This window comes from Phascolarctos cinereus, unplaced genomic scaffold (assembly GCF_003287225.1).
Source record: "Phascolarctos cinereus isolate Bilbo 61053 unplaced genomic scaffold, phaCin_HiC Scaffold_5;HRSCAF=322, whole genome shotgun sequence".
Classification (NCBI taxonomy): Eukaryota; Metazoa; Chordata; class Mammalia; order Diprotodontia; family Phascolarctidae; genus Phascolarctos; species Phascolarctos cinereus.
Genome location: NW_027555958.1, coordinates 427304870 through 427326186, shown reverse-complemented (window position 1 = coordinate 427326186; position 21317 = coordinate 427304870). Strand labels below are relative to the sequence as shown.

At 36.2% G+C, this 21317-nt stretch overlaps 1 protein-coding gene across 2 annotated transcripts in view; it reads left to right on the top strand.

Moving 5' to 3' along the window:
• Window positions 1-21317, top strand: part of ATF6 (activating transcription factor 6) — a 222015-nt gene that overhangs the window by 24723 nt on the left and 175975 nt on the right. For both annotated transcript variants that reach the window (XM_020988633.2, XM_020988632.2), the window contains exon 7: window positions 12677-12897. In XM_020988633.2, coding sequence (XP_020844292.1) covers window positions 12677-12897 — 221 coding nt within the window. The remainder of the gene's footprint in view (window positions 1-12676; window positions 12898-21317) is intronic.

Here is a 21317-nt window from a genome sequence, read left to right as displayed (position 1 = left end):
CTGTGAGCACCTATGGATATGGTTAGAAGACAATAAGATTTGTCTGAACAAGCAGGCCTTTGAAGCCATTTTAAAGGACAAGGCTTTGTGAGATATATGAGGAGACTTTTGCAACTAAGCACAAAAACAAAATTGTCCTTATTTTTAGCATTCTGTAGTTTACACATGGCTATTTAGGGATAGAGTAAAGTAATCATGATGTTTTATGATTTTTAGTGGTACCCGAGGTGGCTAACAGATAATAATGTTTGTTTCCTGTAAATCTTTATAAGATATCAAATTCTGAGGAAAGAGGTAAATTGGGAATATGTGCTTTGATGACTTGTTTTCAGTGTCAGACAGAAATCCAAATTTCCTCTTTCTTTATCTGGTTGTTTTATTTTCAAGTTATAACTGTGGAGAAACATGACTCTGGGACTTTTGAATATTTACTTCAAAGACCTCTATTTTCTTAGTGTGAGTAACCTCTGTGACTTGTAAATCTTAACTCCGAAACACTTCAGTAGATTTTTTCATGATTTTATTTGTCTGAAAAAAAAGTGTCTTACCTAGTGGTTAGCCTTTTGGCAGTGAGCTTCTCTGAACTCTTGTAGTCTGCTCAGCTTTCCAGCTTGGTAGAATCTACCGGATCTACTGACTTGAGGACACAGCCTTCAGGAATCCAGTGTTATCTGACCTCCATTGCCAAGGTCGGTCATGAGAGGAGGCCTTAAATGGAGTTCTAGCTGACATTTGATAAATCCCATTAGAAATGAAAATGAAACCCAGGAAACTTTCTTGACCAAAACAAGAACTACAACAACAATAACAAATACAATTTATATGACACTAAAAAGGTCCAGAAGCACTTTTAATCTCTTTTAATCCTCTCAGCATCTCTGATAGAAGCATTACAGATATTTATCTCCCTAACAGATTATAAGCTACTTGAGGGCAGAGACTGTCTTATTTTGGTGTTTGTAACCTCAGTGCCTAGCTTAGTGCTTGGCAGAGTTGGTACTTTAATAATTGCTTGCTGAAGGAGTAATGAATCAGCACTGTACAGATGATGAAGAAAGTGAGCCTTAGAGAGATAAAATGATTTGCTTGTGGTCATAGGTATTAAGTGTCACAGGTGAAATTCAAACAGAGCTTGCCCCACCCCAAGTCCAGTTCTTTTGAGTGGATTGAGCATGGGGTGTGGTTTCCAGGAGACTTGAGTTTAACTTCTGCCTTGGGCATTTATTAGCTTGGGTGACTCTAGGAAAGTACCATCACCTTTCTTAACCTCAGCTTCCTCATTTGTAAAATGAGGGAAGTTGGAATCAGTGATTTCTAAGGTCCCTTGCAGCTTGAAAGGTGTGATCCTAGGAACTCTCCTTACACCTCACTGCTTAGTTTTCTTTTGAGGCTTCAGCCCCTTGAATTTGTAATCTTTCAGGTGAATCTTTAAAGTATGTGTATATACCTACACAGTGTCTGTGTGCTTTTGTGTGTCCATATCTGTGCAGTGCTTGTGTGTATGCAGTTATGTACATATGCATGTGCTTGGGTATACGTGCATGTGTGTGCATATATGTTGCATGCACATATGTGCATATATAATGTGTTGTGCATATTGTGTGTATGTGTGTTTGTGTATACACTGCGTACGTGTGTGCTTACACATATTTGTATGTATACGTTGTGTGCATATGTGTTGTGCACAATATATGTGTGTGTTTGTACATTGCCTGCATGTGTGCGCTTGTGCATATGTGTATGTGTATGTTGTGTGCATGTTGTGTGTATGTATGTAGCAAATTGATTTTTCATAGTCTGAGGAGGCAGTATGGTTCAGTGGAAAGAGCAGAGGCATTGGAGTTGTAGGGCCCAGCAATGCCCACCACAAGCTGTATCCTTTGACGGTTGTCTGAGCCTTGCACTGCATGGGTTGGATTAGATGCCCTGAGGTACCTTCTGGGTTTAGATCCAAGTTCTTCTGAGTCTATGAATGAGCACAGATATTGCCGTTTTGGACCCTTCTGTGCCAACACCTGATGAAGACTTCTTTTGAACTTTTTGGACCTTAGTTTCTTCAATTATAAAATTAAGATTTCGGGCCCCTTGCTACTAGGTGGAAGTGTGCTCGAATCTCAGTGAAATGTATGTGTATTGCCTGTGTTGTCCAGCAGATGGCCTGAGATACTCAAGAGTAGCTATATGAACAGATGAATTAGTTTTTAGAGAAAAACAAAAAACTTTTTGGTTACCATCCAGCTGGAGAAAGCATTACCATAGAGAGCCCATTGAAGCCCATTACTCAGCATTGTGCTTTCATCAGTGTCAGATAGCTATGTAATGTTGACGTTGTGATTGCAGGGAAAGTGCTGTGGGTTTGGGAGTCTATGGACCAGTTCTCCTTCCCTTTGTCACTCGCTCTTGGTGGGACCCTGGGCAATTTTGCTTCCTTTCTTTGCTCTTCAGTTTCCTCATCTGCAAAATAAAGAGCTTGGATGTGATCTCTGTAGTCTTTAAATCAGAGATTGTTGTATGATCCTAAGTCCCCTGACATCTCTGAGTGTCAGATTCCTCATCTGTAAAATATAAACAATAGCACTCATGTTGCCATCCTTCCAGGATTATTGTGAGGAATTCATTTTGTAACTGTTAAGGTGCTATGTGAGAGTGAGTTGTTAAATATTTAAGCAAGTTTTGGCAAACCCTGTTATCACTCCTTTTTTGGATTTAGCTTTGTTGGATTTATTTAAGGTATAGTAGGACAAGGTCATAACATGGCTTATGCAGTAAATTAATACTTTTACTTTCATCCCTGTGTTGATGGCCCTGCTTTTAGTACAGAAGAAAACTCTTCCATACCTTAGTGCCACAGTTTTTAACCTGGGGTCCATGGACACCTAGGAGTCTGTGGATCTGTTTCAAGGGACCTGTGAATTTGGATGGGGAAAAATTATATCTTCATTTTCACTAATGTTTAATTGAAATTTAGCATTTCCTTCAATTATCAATTTTATTTTTTTGATAATTTATTTTAGTTTTTGACATTCACTTCCATAAGATTTTGAGTTTTAAATTTTTTTCCCTTCCCACTTCTTCCTTTCCCCTACAACCAAGACAGCATGCAATCTGATACAGGATCTACATATGCATTCATGTTAAGCATTTTCCCACTAGTCATGAAGTAAAGAACAATTAGAACTAATGAGAGGAACCACGAGAATGAAGCAATAAAACAAAACAGCAAAGGAAAAGGAGAGCAAATAGTGTGCTTCGATTTCATTCAAACTCTATATTTCTTTCTCTGTGTGTGAATAGAAATTTCCATTGTGAGTCTTTCGGAGTTGTCTTAGATTCTTGCATTGCTGTGAAGAGCCAAGTCTATCAAAGTCAGTCATCCTATAAAATGGCTGTTACTGTGTACAATGTTCTCTTGGTTCTGCTCGTTTCACTCTTCAGTTCATGTAAGTCTTTCCAAGTTTTTTTTTTTAAATTGTGCCTGCTCATCATTTCTTATAGCGCAATAGTATTCTGTTACATTCATAGTCTACAACTTGTTCAGGCATTCCCCAATTGATGGGTATCCCCTCAATTTCCAATTCTTGGCCACCATAAAAAGAACTACCTATAAATATTTTTGTACATGTGGATCCTTTTCCATTTTTATGATCCCTTGAGGATACAGACCTAGAAGTGATATTGCTGGGTCAAAGGATATCCATAATTTTATAGCCCTTTGGGCATAGTTCCAAATTTCTCTCCAAAATGGTTGGATCAGTTCACAACTCCACCAACAATGTATTAGTTTTCCAGTTTTCCCATATTTTCTCCAGAATTTATCATTTTCCTGTTTTGTCATGTTAGCCAATTTCATAGGTATGATGTGGTACCTCATAGTTGTTTTGATTTGCATTTCTCCAATCAATAGTAATTTAGAACATTTTTTCATATGACTATAGATAGCTTTAGTTTCTTCCTCTGAAAACTGCCTGTTCATATCCTTTGGCCATTTATCAGTTGGGAAATGACTTGTATTCTTATAAATTTGACTCAGTTCTCTATATGTTTTAGAAATGAGGCCTTTATCAGAGACATTGGGTGTCAAAATTCTTTCCCAGTTTTCTGCTTCCCTCCTAATCTTGGATGCATTGCCTGTATTTGTGCAAAAACTTTTCAATTTAATGTAACCAAAATTATCCATTTTGCATTTCATAATGTTCTCTGTGTCTTCTTTGGTTATAAATTCTTCTCTTCTCCATAGATCTGAAAGGTAAACTATTCCTTGCTCTTTTAGTTTGCTTGTAGTATCAATATTTATATCTAAATCATGTACCCATTTTGACTTTATTTTGGTATAGAATGTAAGATGTTGGTCTGTGCCCAGTTTCTGCCATATATTTTTCCAATTTTCCCAGTAGTTTTTGCTAAGTAGTGATTTCTCATCCCAGAAGCTGGAGTCTTTGGGTTTATCAAATAGTAGATTAGTATAGTCATTGACTATTGTGTCTTACATACCTAACCTATTCCACTCTGTGTCTTAGCCAGTACCAAGTAGTTGTGATGATTGCTGCTTTATAATACAATTTAAGATTTGGTACAGGTAGGCCACCTTCCCTTGCATTTCTTTTCATTAGTTCCCTTGATATTCTGGACTTTTTGTTTTTCCAGATTAATTTTGTTATTTTTTTTCTTATCAGTTATGAATTTTAAAAAGTTATTCTGAGAAAGTTTCAGTAGGCTTTACCAAAATGCTAACGGGGTCCATGATGCAAAAAAGGTTAAGAACTTCTGCCTAGTGGATGATTTCATGAATTACTCTTAGCTAGACTGGTCTTCAGACAACAGACAGACACATCCTGTGTAACTGGGTCTGTACTCAAAACCTTTTTAGTTTGATATAGGACCTGTTAGAGACTACTCAACTGGCATAACTTTTGAGAACATATGGTGACTACCATGCTATGAGGAGGCACTGGACAAGTACTCTGGTAGAGCTATAAATAAACACTGTCATTTAATTTGCATTTAATGTCCTTCTAGCACTAAAGGAGGGTGTAATCACACTGATAAAAGGAAGCTTTTCCAAACCATTGATTTACTATACAAGCCATGTTATGACAAAGTCTTGATGTATCTCAAATAAATCCTAGGAAGCTAAATCTGAGAAAGCAAGTGCTCACTGAAAAGAATGATTATTAATAATTGCTTAGTCTTAAACAGATTACCAAACCAAAAATTGTTAGGCCTTAAACCATATACCATGAGTAACAGGGGTGCAAGGTGAGAGAGTATGTTTTTAATGCCTTCTTTCCCAGTGTAGAGTTAATTAAATGCATCATTTTTTTTTATTTAAATGACTTCATTACCATAGGGCTTTGCTATTACATGATTTTTACACTTAGGCCAAATCATGGCCTCCAACACAACTCTATGATATGTCTGCTGTGGCCTGCATAGTCTGTAAAAGCTATTATTTTCATATTCCAGTGGCAGTGTTATTAAGTGATTGATTGCTTGGCATTTGCTATTAAACATTTATTAAACTCCTGCTATGTGCCAGGTACTGTGCTAAGCACTAGGGATAGAAAAAGAGGCAAAAGACACTCCCTGCCCTCAAGGAGATTACAGTTTAATGGGGGAGACAACATTCAAACATATATATGTAAAGCAAGCTAGATACACAGAATAAAAAGGACATAATTAACAGAGGGAAGGCACTAGAATTAAGAGGGATTGGGGAAGGCTTCCAGTGTAAGATGAGATTTTGGTTGGGACATGAAGGAAGTCCAGGAGGTCAGTAGTTGGAGTGTAGGAGCAAAAAGCATTCCAGATATGGCGGCTAGCTAGAGAAGTTTTCTGTCTGAGAGATGGAGTGTCTTGTTTGTGGAACAGCCAGGAGGTTAGTTTCCCTAGATAGAAGAGTATATGTTGGATAGTAAAGTATAAAGTCAGATGAAGATAGATTAGGAAGGGCTTTGAATGCCAAACAGAGCATCTTGTATTTGATCCTGGAGGTAATAGGGAGCCACTGGACTTTATTGAGGGGGGTGCAGTGTAACATAGTTGAACCTGTGCTTTTGGAAATCGCTTTGGTGACAAGGGAGGATGGATTGGAGTGAGAAGAGACTTTGGAGGCAGGGAGGGCCGCTAGCCGGCTATTGCAGTAATGCAGATGTGAGGTCATGAGGGTCTGCATTAGAATGGTTGACAGTGTCTCCAGAGGAGAACAGGCGGCGTATTCAAGAGATGCTGCAAAAGTGAAATTGACAAGCCTTGGCAGCTGGTAAGAGATAGTGAGGAATTCAGGATGACTCCCAGGTTGTAAGTCTAGGGGATTAAGAGGAGGGAGGATTCTATAGTATTAGGATGATCTATAGAAATGGAGACGGTGATGGGGGCAATTTAAGAAGAAAGATGATGAGTTTTGTTTTGGATATATTGAGTTTAAGATGTCTGGTGGGCATGATTCAGGATGTCTGAAAGACAGTTGGAAATGTGAGCTTGGAGGCCAGCATAGAATTGGGGCAGGATAGGTAGACTGGAGAATCATTAGTATAATGGTGGCAATTAAATCCACTGTAGCGGATAAGATCACCAAGAAAAGTAGTAAAGAGGCAGAAGAGAAGGCCCATGACAAAACACTGAGTGACACAGTTTGAGGATGTGACCTGGAGGAGGATCCAGCAAAGGAAACAGAGAAGAAATAGATAGGTAGGAGGAGAACCACAAAAGAATGGTATTCTGAAAACTTAGAAGACAGTATGAAAAAGGACAAACTGATCAACAGTGTCAAAGGCTCCAGAAGGGTCAAGGTGGATGAGGGTAGAGAAAAAGGCCATTGGATTTGGCAACTAAGAAATCATTAGAGGGGCAGCTAGGTGGCTCAGTGGACGGAGCACTGGCCCTGGAGTCAGGAGGACCTGAGTTCAAATCTGGCCTCAGGCACTTGACACTAGCTGAGTGACCCTGGGCAAGTCACTTGAGTCCAATTGCCTCACCACTGTCCCCCCCCCAAAAAAAAAGATCATTAGTAACTTACTTTGGAGAGAGCTGTTTCAAGTGGAATGATAAGGTCAGAAACTGGATTGTAAGGGGTTAAGAAGAATGAGAGGAGAAAAAGTAGAGGCACTACTATGGACAGCCATTTCAAGGAATGTTGCTACAAAGGGCCAAAGAGATATAGTATAACCTTTTGGCATATTTGGAGCCTCAAAAAACTGAGGAATGTATTTATCGGTCTCTTTTTTCCTATAACTACTCAGTATAAAATAGGACGTAGTAAGTGGCAGAGTCAGTATTTGAAACTTACGATTTTCTTGAATTTCCACTGTACATATTATACTGTTTCCTCTGCATCACATTGTTCTCTAATTATTAGATCATTCTCTTGAAAAATCATTAATTTAATTGAAGAGACCCTGTAATATTTTTTTTGTTTTTTAGGCAGTTGGGGTTAAGTGTCTTGCCCAGGGTCACACAGCTAGTTAGTATCAAGTGTTTGGTCTGAGGTCAGATTTGAACTCAGGTCCTCTTGATTTCAGGGCTGGTGCTCTATTCACTGTGCCACCTAGCTGCCCCAACCCTGTAATATTCTTGGTGTAGTCAGCTCGGTATCATCTTTAAATGGGAGCAGCTGGAAGATCTCACTATATTTAGGCAATCTTTGCAGGAGTGAACTTTGCTTTCATTGGCTGTGTGCCTCTGCTTATGCCATTCCCTATTCCTGGAGTGCTCTCTCCCCCATCACTGCCTCTTGAAATCCTACCTAGTCTTTATGACTCATTCTCTTTCCCTAAAATACCATCTTTATCCAAATCTTACACATATGCAAAGGTTAGTCCTAGACCCATATCCTTCAAAAAGCTTTTTCCTGACCTTCCCAGTTCAAGTTTTCCCTTCCTCTGAACTTTTTGCTGGACTGGCCTTTCTGGTTCAACTCATTTGAATTTTTTCATTTATTGATTTGTTAATTATCTGCTCATGTGTATATGTGTTTTCATATTCTGATAGATTTTTAGCTCCTTAGGGGCTGTATCTTATATATCCTTTTATACTCCTTTGTGCCTAACATAGTGCTTAGAACATCTTTATGTGCTTGGTGAATATTAGTTAATTAATTTTTGGTTTGAACAAAATTTAAAAGATGAAACTTACAGACCATCAAAACCTTGATCACAGGCTTTAGATCTGGAAGTTACCTTTGAGATAAATTACCTAGTCTAGCTCTCTCATCTTATAGAGGAGGAATGAGAGCTCCTACGAGGTTGTGACTTTTCCATCATCATGCAGATGTTACTGGCTTGGTAGCCAAAATTATGATGTATCAGGGGATTCAGCGGTAGTCTTTCAAGAGGGCAGTTGGCTGGGAGACTAGTTAGGATATTTTGATACAGATATGGAAATTAAAGAGACTCTTATTTACCATTTTTACCTGGTGGCTCTGAAGATTCTTCATTATGAATAGCATCAGTCAAATAGCCAGTTTTATCTGATGCCTACAAGATCATGTGATTTGCAAATTTGTGGTCCCAGGTATCTTGGCAAGTCACTTAAATATCCCATTATGTTTTACTGTTATGAGGTGCAGAAATTGGAATAGGCAGCATTTTTTAAAAGTTTGATTCTTTAGTATTTTTAAAATTAAATTTTATTTTTCCAGTTAACAAAAACTTATTTTCTACTCCTCTTTCCTACTCCCTTCCCATTGAAAAAGAAAAACAAACCATTATGGCAGATAGGCATAACAAATTCAAGCAAAACAAATCATCTCATTATTTACATCTAAAAACATGTCTTCTACTGTACACTGAGACCATCACTTCTCTATCAGGAGTTGGGTAGCATGATTAATTACTTCTTTTCTGGAATTGTGGTTGGTCATTGTATTGGTTAGAGTTCTTAAGTCTTTCAGAGTTGTTTTTGTTTAAGATATTGTTGCAATTGTATAAATTGTTAACCTGTATTCACTTCACTCTGCATCAGTTCATACAAGTCTTCCCAGCTTTCTCTGAAACCATCCTCTTCATTTATTTCTTACAGCGCAGATGAAATCTCATTACATTCATATACCATAATTTTTTTAGCCATTCCCCAAATTGATGGGTACCCCTTTTATTCTCAGCTTTTTTTCCATCATGAAAAAAAATTGCCATAAATATCTTTGTAAATTGGACCATTTTCTTCTTTCTTTGATCTCTTTGGAGTATTGCTTATAACTGGTATTGCTAGATCAAAGGGTATACACAGTTTAGTGACTTATGGGGTATAGTTTGATAATGCTTTCTATAATAGTTGGATCAATTCACGACTTCTTCTGTAGTGCATTAATATGCATGTCTTTCCTCAGCCCCTCCTACATTTGTCATTTTCCATTTTTGCACATTTTGCCAGTCTGATGGATATGAAGTAAACTCTCAGAATTGTTTTAATTTAACTGCTCTATTAGTGATTTAGAGTATTTTTTTGTACTGCTATTGATGGCTTTGATTTCTTCCTTTGAAAACAGAATAGGCAACATTTAGCCCATTTTCTTTTGGATGCGAAGAGATGCCTGGAGCATACATGCTGAAAGTTCCCAGCTTCAAATTGCCAGTTCATTGGGATATAGCTGAACACTGTTGCATGAAGAGACTTTGTATAAATGAAAGATGAAGGAGGCAGCAGTTTGCATCATATAACATTGAGTTACATTTGGCTCCCAGGATATGCCTTAACATTCCCCTATGTTTTATCAGCATAGCAGTGGATATAAATAGCACTGATGTGAATTTGTTGTCATGATGACTCTTGAGATCTATTCCAAAGCCATTTGCTTCTTAGTTTCACATACTACTTCATTTATGTGGTACTGCTGAAACAGAAACCAGTAATGCTCTCCTTACTTTGAATTTTTTTTCTATTCTATTCCTCTTTTGGCATATCAAATATTCTTTTTTTCCCCTTTTTTGTATATCAAATATTCTTTTGGAATACTATCAAATGCCTATTGAATGCTATTGAATCTCTAAAATCCTTTTAACTATAGCTTAACCTCAGATTCTGAGGAATACTGCTACTTATGATACTCTTCTCAGATTTTTGGCTTGGTTATTTTTTTTCTACTTAATAGCATTGTATTAATAGTATTTTATTTTTTCCAATTACATGTAAAGATAGTTTTAAACATTCACTTTTATAAGATTTTGAGTTTCAAATTTTTTTTATCCCTCCTTCCCTTCCCTCCGCCATCCTCAAGATAGCAAGCAATCTGATATAGGTTATATATGTACAATCATATTAAACATATTTCCACATTAGTCATATGAAAGAAGAATCAGAACAAAAAAGCCAAGAGAAAGAAAAACGAAAAAAGTGAAAATAGCATGTTTTGATCTGCATTCAGACTCCATAGTTCTTTCTTTGGATATGGATAGCATTTTCTATCATCAGTCTTTTGGAATTGTCTGAGATCATTGTATTACTGAGAAGAGCTAAGACTATCAGAGTTGATCAACACACAGTGTTGATGTTGCTGATAATGTTCTCTTGGTTCTGCTCACTTCATTCAGCATCAGTTCATGTAAGTTCAGGCTTTTCTGACATCTGCCTGCCCATCATCTACTACAGCACAATTGTATTCCATTACATTCATATACCACAACTTGTTCAGCCATTCCACAATTGATGGGCATCCCTTCAATTTCTAATTCTTTGCCACCACAAAAAGAGCTACTATAAATATTTTTGTACATGTGGGTCCTTTTCCCTTTTTTATGACCTTTTAGGATACAGACCTACTATTGGTATTGCTGGATCAAAAGGTATACACAGTTTTATAGGCCTTTGGGCATAATTCCAAATTGCTTTCCAAAATGGTTGATCAGTTGACAACTCCAACAATAGTGCATTAGTCTTCCAAGTTTCCCACATCTTCTCCAAAATTTATCATTTTTCTTTTCTGTCATATTAACCAATCTTATAGGTGTGAGGTGGTATTCAGCTTGGTTTTTAATATTATGACCTATTATGTCTTCACATGGTACCCAGCCACAGTAATTTGTTAAAGTTAGTGAAAACCTAGCACTTGGTCATGTGTTATTTATTTTGCCTGTTGTTTTATGTCTTAATTATTTTTTATTTGTATCTTTAGTCCACTAAATATTCTTTCTGCATTTGTTTATGAGTCATTTTTCCATTTTGAAGATTTTTGATTTGTTAAAGTAATGTAGTCATGAGAGGAAAAATAACAAGATAAATATGTTTATAGATCGTTTACCCTTTTAAATTGTAGGAATTACAAATGTCATGAGGGAGTTTTTAGATATTCCTTCTTCCTAATTATCTTGGGTAGTTCTAAGGAAAAAAGGCAAAAATTGTATCCAGGTCATTAGTCTGCCTTTATAAGCCATTTGAAACCTTCTTGAGATTTTGCTACATTACCTACCTTGGGATCATGTCCTTTTCAGTTTCTGGATGGAACCTCTTTCAGGTTTTGTGAGAATGATTTTTTTTTTAGAGATGGCAGGTGTTCTGGAGAATTGTTTTAATCTTTAATATTCTTCAGTTCTTATGAAATACTAAGCTGAACTTTATGTGGGCCTTGTCAAATATCCTCGACTGGTAGTTTAAAGAAAAAAGAATTAGAAATAATTTTTTAAGTTAGCTATTACTGTAACAGCCTTATTTCACCAGATGGATTTTAAATCAGCTGTGGAAATTAGCCCTGGAATCCAATTTCCTATAAAGTGGACCAAATCTAAAAGAAATTACCCAGCAGGCAAGTAAAATTTTTAATACAATTTGGTAATTCCACTGCTGTGTTTTATATTAATCTTCTTTAGACTTATGGTACACACTGCCTTCAGATGTAGTATCATTTTATAGTGTTAATAAATATGAAGACTAGGGAATGGTTGGGTGGACCCATCAACTTTTATTACTATTGGGTCCTATTTGCACACGTGGTTTTTTGTTTGTTTGTTTGTTTGTTTGTTTCTTCTGCCTCACCTGAGAATCCATTTCATGGAGTTTTTATTATTTGAAATTTCCCTGCTTTTTAATAGTTACGGTAGTTCCCTGGTCAGGTAACCTCTATATATGCAGGTGTCATTGATTTAAAATTATTGGTTCTCTGCATTCAGCAGAAGAAATTGGATATTTATGATAACAATATATCCAGGGCACTTTTGAATATGTAACAAGTTTAAAGGAGCAATTGCAGTCTTTTAGAGAAATTGTACTAGGTTTAAATGAACAAATTTGATCTCTTTGTGTAGGTGAAAGACATTCAAATTAATTGAGCAACCATTTATAAAAGATTTAGAATTTGTAGAACTTGGTACAAAGCTCTTGAGAAGATACAAAGGTGGATAAGCCATGGCCCCTGCCTTCATGGAGCTAATCTAGGATGCATAGATAAATACTTGTAGTTCAAAGATAAAAACCTGTAGTTTTTGTCATGTACCTAAAAGAAATACAAAAATAACATTTGTGGTCTGAGGAGGAACAGAAATTTAGAAGCATTGTATTGCTATAGTCACTTTTTTAATGATAACTAAGTTTAAAAGGGAAAATTGGAGCCGATTTTATTCAGACTTCCAGCCTGTCAAACAAACACCAGTAATCTGTTGTTGTTCTTGTAAATTAGTATACGTGGACCAAATGAAATACTACTTCTTCCATGATGGATATATAACCTCTGATTTTTTTTTTCCCAATGTAGGTCAGCCTGTTGTGCTCTCTCAGCCGACCGTGGTCCAACTACAGGCACCTGGAATTCTGCCTTCTGCTCAGCCAGTTATTGCTGTCACTAGGGGAACCACTCAGCTACCTAATCAAGTGGTGAATGTGTTACCAACCCCTGTAGGGAACAATCCAGTGACGGGCAAACTGTCCGTGGCTAAACCTATCCTGCAGACTACCACGAGAGGCGTGGGCTCAGATGTGAGTTTCAGCCATTAAGTGCTTTGCTCTCAGATATTTTTTACTTTATTTTTTGGTGTGTTCTAAAAAAAACTTATCATAGTTTGTCTTCACTGTTAATCTGCACTAGCTAAAATCATTATCTCTTCTAAAGGTAAGTGAGTTTTGGGGACCTAATCCAATGAAAGGTTGTACTGAAATTATATAATCCAATCCTTAGTGGAAAGAAAACTGGATAAAGGCTGAAAACAAAACTGTTATATTAGAATCCAAGCAAAAAGATTATAAAAAGTCTAGAATAATTTGATCCAAAGTGAATGTGTAAACTTTGTGCATGTCTCCCCCTTACCAGAACAATCTTTTTTTCCCAAAAAAAGTCTTTTTAAAAAATTTATTTATTTTTAGTTTTCAACATTCACTTCCATAAGATCTTGAGTTTTAAATTTTCTCTCCTTACTCCTGCCCCAAGACAGCATGAATTTGATGTAGGCTTTCATATTATTCATTCATATTAAACATATTTTACATATACATTCATAATAAACATTTTCACATTAGTCATGTTGTCAAGAAGAATTAGAACCAATGGGAAGAATCACAAGAAAGAAGAAACAAAACAAAATAACATAAGAAAGAGAGCAAATAGCATGCTTCCATCTGCATTCAGACTCCAGAGTTATTTCTCTGGATGTGGATAGCATTTTCCATCATGAGTCTTTTGGAGTTGTCTTAGATCCTTGCATTGCTGAGAAAAGCTGAGTGTATTAAAGTTAGTCATTACACAGTAATGCAGAACAGTCTCTTTTAAAAACTTTCAGATTTCACTAATTGAAATTGTTTGGCAGTTCCTCATATAAGATCTGTAGTTTTGTATTTTTTTTTAAAGCAGCATTTATATGTAGCATCCTTTTTGGTCATCTGGAGTCTTCTTATTCTTGCATTAATGATAGCTTACCCCTTACATCGATTAGATAATCCGATATGATTATTTGGTATTGTGTGATATTTCCTGTAGTGCATCCTATTTCTTAGTTGTTTTGGGGGGTGAGGTGGAGAGAGAACTGCTTAACAATGTCTAAATCTCAGAAGTGTGTTGAGTATTACCTCTTTCCAGCCAGTTAGCGCACATGGTCAGTTATCTTATACTTTTTGTGCATTGAAGAATGCACAAAAGAAGTGGAAACACCCCCACCATATTAACTAGTAATTAACTTTCATTGGCTAATAAGTTTGATGGAAGCACGAGAAGGAATATGCCAGTCTGGATTTTCTAAAATTTGTTTTACCAAAGCAAATTCAGTGTGTTCCTTTAAAAGAAAACTGGATATAAAAAATTTCTTAATATGTTATGCTGTCCTCGATCTAAATATTACAAAGCACATTTTAATGCCCACAAGGTAGTTGTACTAATATAGCTGATTGTTATTTTATTTTCTTCTGACTAGCACACTGTTAAGCAGAACCTTATTCAATCCGTGTGTATCTAGTTGTAAAAGTACGACAAACGGTTTGTGGCAGTAGAGGGGAGAGAACGTACTGCCATTGGATTTGAAGATTTGGATTGGAATCTTGGCTCTGCTGATTAGTATATGTGTGACTTTTGGCAAATTGCTCATCTCTCCAAGCTTCAGTTTTCTTATCTATAAAACGAATTGATTAGAGGTACTGTGAGGTTCCTTCCAACCCTAAGTGCTAAGTTATTATCTCATGATGATGTCCTAACAGCCCAAAGACAGACATAACTTTTCTATAAAAAGAAATCATCCAAATTTTATAATGAAACTTGTGTGATCCACCCCTGTATCCTTTCCAGACTAGAAAGATAGCTTTTACTTCAGTGAAAATGAGGAAAATCAGTTAGCAAGTATCTATTGATTGCCTACTATGTGTTCATTAATTGGCTAGCTACTGAAAAGATGGATAATAAGAATTACAGCTAGCATTTACATAGTGCTTTAAGGTTTGCAAATCACTTTACAAATATCTCATTTGATTCTCACAACAACTCTGAGAGCTAAGTATTATTCCCATTTCACAGATGGGGAAAGCAAGGCAAACAAATTACTTTCCCAGGGTCCCACAGCTATTAAATGACTGAGGCTGGATTTAAACTTGGGTCATCTTGACTCCAAGTTCTGTGAGTTGTGCCCCCAGCTGCTTTGTATATAGAATTTCTGTTCTGACAAGTCCAAGGGTTATATAAATTTAGCCATTTATATAACAGATTATGACACTGTCCATTTATATTTTCTAGGCTTTTATGACCATGCATTCCAGTACTGATAGATGTTATTTTCAAATGGGAAATGTTTATGGTAGATTTTTATCAAAGAAAGATTAAATTATGTTCAATGCATTTTTAATGTCAAGTATATTTTATTGTACTTTAATTCTGTGACAGTTGTAAATAACCAGAATTCTTCAGTCATGTCAAATAATAAAGAATTTACCATATATATGACTTACAGAGGAGCTATTTGAAATAGTTTCTCTTCATCATTCATTTTCTCTAGGAAACTTTATTATTAAGTATATGTGGCAATAACCCCCTTTATAATTTAACGGAGAGATAATTGGTGATGAATGTGTATTTGGTTAAATGGGGCCACCAGGTGGCACAGTAGATACAGTGCCAGTCCTGGAGACAGGAAGACTCATTATCTTCAGTTCAAATCTGGCCTCAGACACTTACTAGCTGTGTGACCCTGGGCAAGTCACTTAACCGTATTTGCCTCAGTTTCCCCCTCTATCAAAGGAGATGGAGAGTAAATGGAAAACCACTCTAGTGTCTTTGCCAAGAAAACCCCAGATGTGGTCATGAGGAGTCAGACACGACTGAAAGTGACTGAACAACAGTGCCTTGGTTATATCCCCACGTGTTGCTTGATTGCCATTGTTCTTTAGTTGTTTTATTTGTATTTATTCTCTGTCCTTCGTTAGGATTAGGTTTCTTGAGGAACCAAAGCTGTCACTTGTTAAAATAAATCTGTTAAATATAAACTGAATTCTGAATATACTAAGTGTGGCAAACTCTGCCAAACAATTAGTAGAGAGCAGTGTGCTGCACCCATGGGTCTTCCATGAGTAATGTAAGCTACATGTGTCAGACTTACTTGTGCTAAACTGGTTATTTGCTCTAAATGATTAAGCCAGATCTCTTTAGAAGCATCTGCATAAATATTCAAATTCTGTGACACAGGAGAGGAATTAGTAATTCATTTAAATGTATTTTAGGCAAGTGTTAGATGCAAGGGCCTCTATTCAAATCCTATCCCAGCGTCCTATTTTATTGTGTAAGTTCAGGCCTTGCCATGGTTTCTCAACTTAGTAAAGCCTAGTAGTGAGGGACTGGGTTTGTCATCTGAAGAGCAGCTTAAGTTTAGAGAACTTCATTGCTAGAAGATTGGTTACCAACTGATAATTTTTTTTTTGGCCATAGACACAAAGAATAAATAAATGAATGGAAAAAACAGTAACTAAATTTACATATTAAGTGCCTGATGCTATACTAAGTGCTTGGGATACAGATATAAAAGTAAACATACTTCTTCCCCAGAGAGTTTATTTTCTAATAGGAGACAACACTTATGGGGGTACAGTGGTGATGGAAGGATGTGTTAGTTTGGAAAGTTAAAAGAATGGCAAATAGAGACATAGCAAAATATATTGACATACACAAGGATCAGTGCCAGTTGATTCTGTTATTGTTCCAGAACTGGAAAAGGGGGTAGTGGTGGTAGAAAATTGATGGGAATATGAGAAAGGCACGCATGAGGTGACCTGATGGCTAGTGAGGGGATGACCAGTGTGTGAAGTGAAATGTGGCTGAAGCTGGGCCTAGATGTAGTGGGGATTGAAGCAACTACCAATCAGGATATTGGGCCCTAGAGTGAGAATTCTGCAAATGAAGGGATGAAATCCTCTGGGGCTTGATTTCTAGTCTGGGTAACATATGGTCTGATGAGGAGATGGCACTGGAGACCATTTACTAAGATTAAGAAAGGTTGTGGTCTGTATTGGTCAAGTGATTCCTAACACATATTTTTGAAATATTGAAATTAATAATAATACAATAGCTACCCTTTATATAGTACATAGAACTCTACAGAGTAAGTATGTACAGTGCCCTGTTCTATTTCTTAGTAGCAATAATTAGTTGGCAGCAATAACTAGTGGGCACACAAGGCCAATTCAAGCCAGAGGAAGCTTCTCTTTCAAGGAAAGCCAATAAAATTCAGCCAGGAGAATTTAACGTGGAATAAATGGGCAGGTGAGAAGCTGAGCACATAATAGGCACTTAATAAATACTTGTTGATTGATTAAAATTATGAGAGGAAAGCTTATAATCTAGTGAGGAAGACCAGACTGACATGAATTCAATTCAGCAAGTATTTATTAAACACCTATGTGTTCTAGGCTCTGGGGCTATAAAGAAAAAAAAAAGTCTACTCTTCAGCTTACATTCTGTTGGGGACAATACAATATGTAAATACATAAATAAGTAGCCTATGGAAAGTATAGCATGTTATCATATATTTGTTTTTACTGGTACAAGAAACAAGTGTCATGGAATTTTAGAAGAGGGAGAAGTAATCTATGACTAGTAGTTGGATAAGATTTTATGGAGGAAGTGAGAATCGAGTTCTTTAAGCAGAGACTGGATGACCAGAAACCTTGAGGGAAATCTGGTATTTGGAATGATTAGAGATGAAGGGTGTCTGAAGTCCACGCAGGCAAAACATAAGAGCAAAGGCATGAATGAGTACGTGAATAAGTGTGTGAAACAATTGTTAAACAGTTAGTATGTGCATGGCACTGTGGACACAAATATAAAAAAATAAGGTAGTCACTGCTCACAATGAGCTTAAATTTCTTTTTAAAAAATCCATTTTATTTTATTTCATTTATTTCAGATCTGAATTGTCTCCCTTCCGACTTCCCCTCCCCTATTGAGAAAGCAAAAAAACCCCCGAAAAACAAAAACCTGTTACAGGCATGGGTAATCAAGCAAAACAAATTCCCATGTTGGCCATTAAAAAAAAAATGTATGCCTTAATTTGCATTCCCAGTCCATTACCTCTTTATCTTGAGGAAGATAGCATGTTTCATTATGAGTCCTCTGGGATTGTGGTTGGCCATTGTGTTAATTAGAGTTCCTAAGTCTTTCATAGGTGTTTGTCTTTATAATATTGCTATTTGTAAACTCTTCTCCTGGTTCTGATCACTTCACCTTGCATCAGTTCATGCAAGTCTTCCCAGGTTGCTCTGAAACTGTCTCCTTCACAGTTTTTCACAGCACAGTATGTTTCATTATCTTCATCAGTCATAATTTGATCAGCCATTCCCCAAATTATGGGTACCCCTTTAGTTTCCAATTCTTTGCCACCCCAAAAAGAGCTGTTATAATTATTTTTGCACATATGGATCTTTTTCATCTTTCCTTGATCTCTTTGGGGTGTGGACCTAGTAGTGGTGTTGCTGGGCCAAAGGGTATATACACTTTAATAGCTTTTTGAATATAATTCCAAATTGCTTTCCAAAGTGATTGGACCAGCTTACAATTCTACCAACAGTATTAATGTGCCTGTTTTCCCATAGCCCTTCCAATCTTTTTTATTTTCTTTTTTTGTCTACTTTGCCAATCTGACAGGTATGAGGTAGTACTTTATAATTGTTTTTATTTGCATTTTTCCAATTAGTAATTTAGAGCATTTTTTCATATTGCTATTGATAGCTTGGATTTTTTCCTCTGAAAACTTTCTCTTCATTTCCTTTGACTATTTGTTATTTGGGGAATAGTCCTTATCCTTATAAATTGGAATTAGTTCCTTTTTTTTCTTAGAAATGAGTCCTTTATCATAGAAATATGCTTCAAAGATTTCACCCCCAGTTTCCTGCTTCTCTTCTAATTTAACTCTACTAGTTTTGTTTGTGCAAAAACATTTTGATTTTATGTAATCAAAATTATTCATTTTGCTTCCTGTGAATGACCTTAAGTTCTAATAGAGGAAGACAGCACATTTTGGTGAATGGTAGTCGGGGAGGGTTATGTTGGTCAAGGAAGTCACAGGAGTGATGATTGGAGTCATAGTACAATTGAATGAGATATTCTTTCCAGGAATGAGTAGTATTAATTTGATTACTGGCCCCAGAGCTACAGATGGAGAGTGGAGGTGGTGAAGAAGCATAATGTGAGGATACCTAGGGAGTTGCATAATGGGTCTGGGCCATGGCTCTCTGTGGTGAGTGCTAATCAATCAGTCAGAAGCCCAGTGACCCAGGTGGGATCTGAATAGAATGCTTTGTAGGGAATAGTATGGAGTCAAGTATGATTGTATTGTATTGGGAATTAGTTGCATGTAAGCACAATGCTTATCTCTAGCAGAGTGTTGACAGAAAACACTTGTTAATTGTTGGTAGAAAGCTGAGTTATTACCTGGAAAGATTAACATTCAAGAAAGAGAATTTTAAGCTTCCTTAGAAATGCAATTTCAGTGTATGTTGAATAAAGTTGTTTTTCTTTTATAGAGCTTTCTAAAGGAATAATAACTAGTGATTTCAGTCTTCATATGTATTTAGGAAATCTATTTTGAAAAAAAATTGAGTCAATAGTATAGTTAAATGGATCTGTGACTAGCTGTTGAGTGTATTCTCTCTGCTAGTGTAGATTTCAGTTCATCTCTGACTTTTTATCTGCTATAATTCTTGTTTGTGTCTTTTCATAAATTCTTCAAAATGAATCTACCCCCATATGCTAGATTCCTTCTCTAGATCTTTTCATAGTTTGTAGATTCTTAAGTTAACCATCTCATCTCTTTCTTTTACAACATGGTTGGCCCACCTTTGTTTCAGTTCAAATATGTCCTTAATGATACTCATTGCATCACTTTTTGTGTGCAGGTCATAGTTTGGTAATGCGGTCTGTTTCTGCTTCTTTCTAAATTTCTTTTTGGGCCATCTGTTATATGTCTTCTGAAAGTGTGAATATGATCTTAGGTTCTATTAACAGAATTTTTGTGACTTTAGTGTCAATCCTTTAGGTATTGAAGAAATAGAATTAACTTGAACAGGATAAAGGCAAAAATGTCCTATTTTGACTTATGTTTAAACTCTTTTCCTTTTTATTTTTGAATATTGTTGCTGTTACTATTATTGGAGGTTTTTGTGCATATAAGCTAATCTGTATATTCTGATTATTACTTAAGTCATCCTGTATGTCATTGTTGCCTTTCTATGACTCTTCAAAATTGAGACTCAGCAGTATTATTCAAGAAATATTCAAGTATTATTTAATATAAAGTTTCTAAAGATTAATAGAGTATTTTCCTGAAGTGACATACATATGCTTAGTTCTTTTTAGACCACATTCCATAAGCGTGGTGAATCTTTTTAGTCAGTATTAAGGATAAATTTTCTTTTTTTTTTAAAATAATTTATTTATTTTTAGTTTTCAACATTCACTTCCACAAGATTTTGAATTTTAAATTTTCTCCCCCTCTGTCTCTTCCCGTCTCCCCAAGATAGTGTGTAATCTGATATAGGCTCTACTTATACATTCATATTAAGCATATTTTCACATTAGTCATGATGTATAGAAGAATTAGAACTAATAGGAGGGACCACAAGAAAGAAATAAAACAGCAAAATAAAAGGAGAGCAAATAGTATGCTTCCATCTGCATTCAGACTCCATGTGGGTAGTATTTTCCATCATGAGTCTTTTGGAGTTGTCTCAGAGAGGATGAGTTTTCTAATAGAGTTTCAGCATTCTCTCAAGTGATGGAGCAGTGCTCTGATTTATCAGCCAGATAAACTCTAGTTACTCTTCTGTAATACAGAGGCAAGCAATTTGCAGAAGACTCAGAAAGATAGCTTTTGTTTGGCCTTGCAGTCCAAAGAATCTGCAGCTTCCGTTGATTCCAGCAGGAGGCATATATGCTTTTGGTAGCAGAAAGTCCTAGAAATGGCCAAGGGATCCATTCCATATTAAAAATGTTTATGTAAAAAAAAAATAAATAAAGGAACTATGTATATTTTTTTCCTTAGTTGATTGTGAAGTGCTTTTAAATCAAAAGCTTGGGGGGAAATTTGGAACTTGTCAAAAAAGCCCATTGGTCTTTTATGACTAGAATGTTGACATAGTTTCTTTCTTATACCCTCATCTGGTTATTTTCACTCTCTAGAGCCCAGCTACTGCCATGAACAAAGTTCTTGGCATCTCATGTCCTGAAACAGCATTAAATGCCATAGTTTCTATTATGAAACAATTTCCCTGGTTTAAATTATATTCCCATTCTTGTTGCCCGTTGCTGGTAAAACCATTCTTCTTGAGCCCTAACTTTTTTGGAAATTTCACCTAATATTTTAAAAGGAACACAGTTTGTTATTGGCTCTGTTCCTGATGGAAAAAGCAAACACTAGCTCTCCACTTGGTATGGAAAT